This window comes from Vanessa cardui, chromosome W, assembly GCF_905220365.1.
Source record: "Vanessa cardui chromosome W, ilVanCard2.1, whole genome shotgun sequence".
In the NCBI taxonomy this organism is placed as follows: Eukaryota; Metazoa; Arthropoda; class Insecta; order Lepidoptera; family Nymphalidae; genus Vanessa; species Vanessa cardui.
Genome location: NC_061153.1, coordinates 10,382,081 through 10,389,060, shown reverse-complemented (window position 1 = coordinate 10,389,060; position 6,980 = coordinate 10,382,081). Strand labels below are relative to the sequence as shown.

Here is a 6,980-nt window from a genome sequence, read left to right as displayed (position 1 = left end):
CTATCAGTACCCCACCCCGAGAGACCTCCTGCTCTGCGAGATCCCTCAAGTTCGCGAGAGCGTCGAGGGTCGAGTGACCTGGGCGGAAGCCGAACTGGCGTTCGCTCAGTCCCGGCTCCATGCTTGCGACAAGGCGGGCTGCAATAATACGCTCGAAAAGCTTGCTCGCCTCGTCGAGCAGCACTATAGGGCGATAGGCCGACGGCTGATCGGGCGGTCGTCTCTCCTTGCGGATGAGAACGAGCCTACCCGTTTTCCAACTTTCGGGGAACCTACCCTGCCCCAGACACTCGGAGAAGAGAAGCCTGACGCTCTCGCCCATCTCGCCAAGAGCTATTGCTAGGGCACGTCCTGGAATTCCGTCGGGCCCCGGGGCTGCCTTTTGGACCCGAGCTTGACGACGGCAGCGCATAATTCCACCTCGGTAACGGGAGACGCCTGATCGGGTCGGTCGTGATCGTTGAGAGGCGCCATCGAAGGTGGTATAAATTCTCCCCGCTCCGGAAAGAGAGCACCGACGACACTCTCCAGGACATCTGGTTGGAGGGTGCTGGTGAGTGGAGGAGCCCAGGGTCGGAGCTTCTGCCTCTCCATCCGGTACGGTCTGCCCCACGGATCGGCGTCGAGGGTCGCCAGCCATTCACGCCATGCCTCCTCCATAGCATGGGATATGACTTTCTGCAGGGTGACGCAGGCTTCTCTATAGGCGGTGTAAAGGGCCGCCTCCAGATTGTGGTCACGGACTCTTCTCCTACTGCACCGTGCGTACTGGCGGCGTACACTCGACGACGCGGCGGGAGCGGTTTGGCCCGCGGCATCGCAGCGTCGCAGACGCGGGAGGGCGCACAGCCGAGTCGATCAGCCTCTCGGTCGACTTGCACCACAGAGTCAGGAGCGGTCCCCCAGCTTTCGACGATCGTCGCCTCTTTTGCCAGCTGGCTATCGAGACGACTTAGCTTCCATCGAGGGCCACTCGACTGACCGACAGTGGCATGGGCGGAAACGGGAACCACGGAGACATCAAACCGGATGTATCGATGGTCCGATAGAGTCTCAACCTCCGTCTCCACCCTCCACTCTCGAACACGGCGGGCTAGGGCGATGGACGCGAACGTTACGTCCACGATCAACTCGCCCTGTTGCCGCACGCACGTGCTCTCCGATCCGCTGTTCATGGGCGTGAGTCCCAACGACACGGCCCACTCCTTCAACGCCTCGCCCCTGACATCCGTCACAGGGGAACCCCAAGCCGTTGATTTGGCATTGAAGTTCCCCGCAACTAACACAGGGGTTGGCGAAGCCTGTCCCACCAGAGCGCCGACCTCCACCAGAAGTCGCTCGAACTCGGCTAGGGTTCGGTTTGGCGAGGCGTAAACGCCGATGATCGCCACACCACCGACGAAGGCGAGCACGCAGCCCTTCCCCTTGACCACACCCTCTATGGTCGGGAAGTCTGCGACAGCGGGAGCGATGATGGCCACCACTCATTCGTGGTCGGAGACCCAGTCGTCCCGTAAATGAACGACGTAGGGCTCCGAGACCACCGCGACGTCGATTTGCCACTCTGCCATGCTCTGGACTAGAAGGTCCTGAGCTCTAGCAGAGTGGTTGATGTTGGCCTGGAGACATCTTAGAGCCATCACTGAGCGGTCTCCATAGGCTCCGCCTCCGCTCGCCGTTGGGAAGTTGCTACAGGGCCTTTCCTCACCGCTACTCCTCTCTTCCTGCCTCGGGCTAGACCTTTGCTACCCTGGCATTCTCTTGCGTCGACGGCATGTGCCGCAGGCTTACCGGCCGCTAAGCAGATGATGCAATTTGCGTCAGCGGCGGTGCAGCGATAGCACAAACGGCTACGGTCGACACCCCTGTCACACTTGGCACCCATGTGGCCCCCCTCCAGGCATTTGTAGCATCGGAGTGGCCGCGACTCGAGCAAAAGCACTTGCGCCGCTTCTTCTTTTTGCCGAGTTTGTCTGGCTCTACCACCACGCCAGCGGTCTCGGGCGTCCTCGCCGGATTTGCAGCCGCAGCTGTCACCTGCGCTACCTTCCAGTCGGCGGCCAGCGGTAGCCGCAGCCGGGGCTCAGGAAGAAGGCGGCGCTCGATTCCTTCCATCCGGGCGTTCAGCATAGTTGCGAACTGTTCCTGGTTGGACCGTAGCGCCTCCTCCAACACCTCTTGGATGTGGCCTTCATCTGTTGGTGGTTGCTGGCGCATCTGAGCCACCTCCCGCCTCAGCTCAGCCAGCTGGCCTGAGAGTTGCGCGTTAGCCACCTCTAAGCGCTCAACCTCCTCCGTCATTGTCATGGCCCTAAGATCTGCTACCGCACCTTTGATGGTGTCGGCAGCTGACTTCAGGGCTCGCACAAAAGTGCCCTTTAGGTTGCCCGATTTGTCGGCAACCTGCATGACCACCCCGATCGCCTCCTGAACGGCTGCGTCGAGAGCGGCGGACGTCTTCGGCACGTCCTCAGCACTTACGGGTTGCCAGTTCCTCGATCGGGCAACCCTTTCGTCCAAAGCCTTTCTGGCCGCCTCGCTGTAAGCAGCCAGCGTATCCTCCACCTGGAAACGATTTTCGTTCCCCCGTCCCCTTTTGTTAGCAGGTTTCAACCACCTGCTAACCGAATATTCAGCGTCATTGCTGCCCTGCCGCTGATTCCCGTCGCTGTCCGAGCCAGAGCAGCTGTCTCCCATTTGAGACCTCTTCTCGCCCTTACGTCGCCGCTGCTGAAATATGCTGTAGACCGATGAGTCCGACTCAGAGAGCCGTTCCAGCCGGACCACAGGTTCCTTCAGCAGGCAAGGGTCTATATTTTCCGTGCGCACCGTCAGGGCGCCCACATCCACCTCCATATCTCCTAAATTATTAATATTTACATTATTATCTACTAAACTACTTAAAAATACGCCTTCTCTCTCCGTTTCAGTGTCCGTTATGCTCGCTTTATGGTCGTTAGACAAAATCCGTAGTGCGACTTTGTCCCCTCCAGATTCGTCGGGACGGTCCGATCCGTGAAGCGGATCGGAGAGGGAGTGACACCCTCCTGGAGAATATATTTTCTTAGTTGCACTCATTTTAAAATGTTTTGCCGGGGCTGCTGGCGAGACGCAGTTATGACCGAAATACCCTCCGGCCATGCATCCCATCGCGCTGCGTCGCCACTTAGGATTCGGGTAGTAAAATAAAATTTACACCTTAAATTAAATACACTAAAATATAATAATAGGTTGGGGAAAAAGTTTCTTCGTATTTTATATGAAAATTCAAAAAGTTTTTTTTTATAGTTTATTTACATTTGACTAAAGTATGTAGGTGCCATTTTGTTCCATAACTTTTTGCCATCTTGTTGGTAGTGACATGATCCCATTGCTGTAAAAATGTTGGGGCTTCTGATCGAAATACTGCGACAAGTGGTTTTGGCAGTCCTCTCGTGATGTTAACCTGACATTGCCTAAGGAATTCTGCAGAGACCGAAACAGTTGAAAATCTGAAGGTGCAAGGTCAGGACTATACGGCGGATGCATTAATACCTCCCAGCCAAACTCTCGTAATTTTTGTTGAGTGGCTAAAGATGTGTGAGGTCTAGCGTTGTCATGGTGAAAAACCACACCCCTTCTGTTGATCAATTCTGGCCGCTTTCTCTCAATTTCTTGCTTCAATCTCATCAATTGTTCGCAATACAGTTCTGAATCGATGGTCCTGCCGGGTGGTAACAGCTCATAATGAATGATGCCCTTCCAATCCCACCATACACACAGCATGACCTTGTTGCGAGTTAATCCGGGTTTTGCCGCAGTCTGTGAAGCTTGACCGGCCTTTGACCACGATCTTTTTCGCACGTTCTTGTCGTATGTGATCCACTTTTCATCACCAGTTATCAGCTTCTTCAAAAATGGTTCGGTTTCATTACGTCGTAATAAAGAATCACAAATGAGTACACGGTTCATTAGGTTTCTTTCAGTGAGTTCATGAGGCACCCATATATCGAGCTTTTTTGTGTACCCAGCTTTATTCAAATGAGTCAAAACCGTTTTGTGGTCAATTGCCAGTTTTTCAGATACATCGTAACTACTAATATGCCGATCTTGCTCCACTTTTTCAAAAATGGCATCAATTTTGTCCTTAACAGGGCGACCAGAGCGAGATGCATCTTTGATATCAAAATTTCCGGCTTGAAAACGCTTAAACCAAACTTGCGCTACTCTCACAGATACTGCATTAGGTCCATAAACATCACCAATTTTTTTCGCGGCTTGAGTTGCATTTTTACCTTTTTTATAGTAAAATTTTAAAATGTATCGAATTTCTTCTTTAGATTCACTCATTTTAACAACAACAAAAACAAATGAAAATCACTAAATTCCTAATTTGAATTTGGAAGTGCCTTCTTTAAAATTAAAACTTTTTAATGATACCAAAACCAGCCAGATACAAATGGTATAGCCAAAGAGATTTTATTACAAGTTCATACATACTATATGCGAAAAGACTTTTTCCCCAACCTAATATGTATAAATTACGAAACCTACTTAAATATATTAACAAAGACAATATGTACACTCCTTCATTGCCACCGGACCGCGCACACAGTCCGCTCTGAAAATAGAGAAGGACCAGGGCGACCCGTGCCCGTGCCCTCCGCGTCAGTCTTAGCCGTTGCCGACGACAAAAGATCGTCGTCACCGTTGCCCAGGGTGCCCACGAGGAGGCGACTGACATGCACCCCAACCTAACCTTTTTTTTTTTTGTTTTATGAGGAGGAAAGGCATTTACGCCTCCCGCCCGGCCGGGGGACCGGGACGGGTATGTGGGACTCGACCGGGGCCATAAGGGCCCTGTGCCAGGGCAGAAGGCCCTGTCCTACCCACTAAAACCTCCTCGGGTTTCCACCGTACCGCGTGATGGAGGGGCTACGGGAACGCTAAAGCATACTTCCGCGAAACCCCCCCCCCCCCCGCGGCAACCGCCGTAGGGCGGTCAAATCATTGAACGCACGCCTAAGGGCGCGCCTTCCTCCGTTGCCTCCGTCCTGTAAACGTGACGGACCCCCCGAGTCCGCCACTGGAGGAACAAAAACCGCCAAGATGCTGACGCCCTGGAGGCGGCGGATAAGATGACAGGCTCCGCCGCCGACCACCGGTGTATCTCCACACCTAAAGCGGTCCACCACGTGCCTATGGTGGACCACCATTCCTTCTATGCTCATAACGAGCCCTCCGTTTTTACATAAATATATACAGTATTTACAAAATAATTACAATATTTACATACATACATATTATACATATATACATCTCCTCCGCTAATTGCCAGCGAGGCCGGTCACACAGTCCACTCCGCCACCGATCGGAGAAGTAGGAGAAGTACTAGGAGCGAACCCGCGGCCCTCCTCCGCGTCAGTCTTAGCCGCGGCCGGCGAGCAATCTCAAGCCGGCCCCGTTGCCCAGGGTGCGCCACGAGGAGGCGACTGACATGCACCCCACCCCAACCTAACCTAACCTAACCTTCGGATTCATGCCCCAGAAGAGCACCGAAGACGCCGTCTATACCCTGATACACCATATCAGAGGGAAGATTAAGCTCAAAAAGCTTGTCACCCTGGTGTCACTGGATATAGAGGGAGCCTTCGACAGCGCATGGTGGCCAGCAATCAGAATTCGTCTGGCTGAGGAAAAAGTACGGACGCCCCCACGGGTCTCCATTGAGACCTGCCAGAAGCTCCTTCCTGGCTTTCTCCGTGGCCTTGCTTATCGCCAGCTGCAGCTCTTTTTTCGACTGGCGATAAGCGTCCAGCATCTGTCCCTCCAAATCCGTGTCGAGGCCGTTGCGCCTTCGACAGCGGACGTAGGCCCTCCGCGCCCGGCAGCACGTCGCCCGAAGGTCGGCGATTTCGGGCGACCACCAATAGACGTGCCGACGCGGAACACTGGGCCGGGTCCGAGGCATGGTCGCATCGCAGACCTCCTTGAGGGAGCTGCGCATGCGGCCCGCCAGCTCCTCGGCGCTGGCGCTCTCGCTCCTCCCTGCGGAACCCCACCGCTGCACGATGGCGGCCTCCTTGACCAGCTCTTTATCGACCTAGCCGAGAGACCACCTCGGCAGCGTAGTCGGCACCCTCTGGGGTTCCGCCGGCCTGCTAGAGGTGGAGATCTCGAATCAGATGTATCGGTGATCCGATAGAGTCTCCACCTCTTCCTCCACTCTCCAATTGACGACTCTGCGTGCTACCACAGGGGTGACGAACGAGACGTCCACCACGGAACCCCCCTGATGGCGTACGCAGGTCTGAACCTGCTCCCTATTGAGAAGGGACAGGTCGGAGAGCAGGGCCCACACCTGAACGGCCCTCCCTCGCGGATTCGTGGCGGGGTTACCCCAGGCACGCGACTTCGCGTTTAGGTCGCCGAGAAACACTATCGGTTTCGGCGGCCTGGCCACCGCAGCTCTGACTAAGCAGAAATAGGTCTCGAACTCAGCCAGTCTGCGGTTAGGTTAGGTTGTTTTTTTTTTTTTTTTTAACTTTACTCCCTCTAATTATTTGCAAAAATACTATGTTAAGACAAACGGGGAAAATCCCTCATGGAGGTCTGGGAATGGAAAGCCCAGGCAGTGCCGGACTCCTACCGGCTAAAAACCCTGTTTGTCACCAAATCAAATTTTTAGCTCATTTGCCCACCCGATCCCCTGATATTAATTCAGGGCCTTTACATACTGTTTCTTATATTTATTTATTTTTTAAAACTTACATCTACGTATAAAACATTAAAAATTTCAATAATTTACACTTATAAAATACTAATATTATACAATTTCTTACTTGTCTATATTTCTATTATTCACTATTTTACAGTTTTTTATGCAAAGGTTTTTAAAATCGACACCGAGTTCCTTATTTCCAATTATTAACGGTAGGCTACTTTTTTCCAATTGCACCCCCGTCTTTTGCTCGAAATTATATCTGTCAGTTTGGTGTGTG

At 53.1% G+C, this 6,980-nt stretch overlaps 1 protein-coding gene across 1 annotated transcript; it reads right to left on the bottom strand.

Annotated features, from left to right (window-relative positions):
• Positions 1 to 339: 339 nt before the first annotated feature.
• LOC124542591 lies at positions 340 to 1,640 on the bottom strand. The gene is made up of 3 exons (XM_047120522.1): positions 1,574 to 1,640; positions 741 to 1,453; positions 340 to 678 (listed from the first exon to the last, which is right to left on the bottom strand). Exons 1-3 carry the CDS (start codon positions 1,638 to 1,640, stop codon positions 340 to 342), a joined length of 1,119 nt encoding a protein of 372 aa, XP_046976478.1.
• Positions 1,641 to 6,980: the final 5,340 nt, after the last annotated feature.

Bases quoted from the DNA above. Each gene is read 5' to 3' on its own strand.
- LOC124542591 (XM_047120522.1), bottom strand. From the start codon at position 1,640: ATGGCTCTAAGATGTCTCCAGGCCAACATCAACCACTCTGCTAGAGCT. The intron at 1,454-1,573 runs GCATGGCAGAGT...CCGCTGTCGCAG, and splicing joins TCAGGACCTTCTAGTCCAGA to ACTTCCCGACCATAGAGGGT. The intron at 679-740 runs GTGACCACAATC...GTCACCCTGCAG, and splicing joins GTGCAGTAGGAGAAGAGTCC to AAAGTCATATCCCATGCTAT.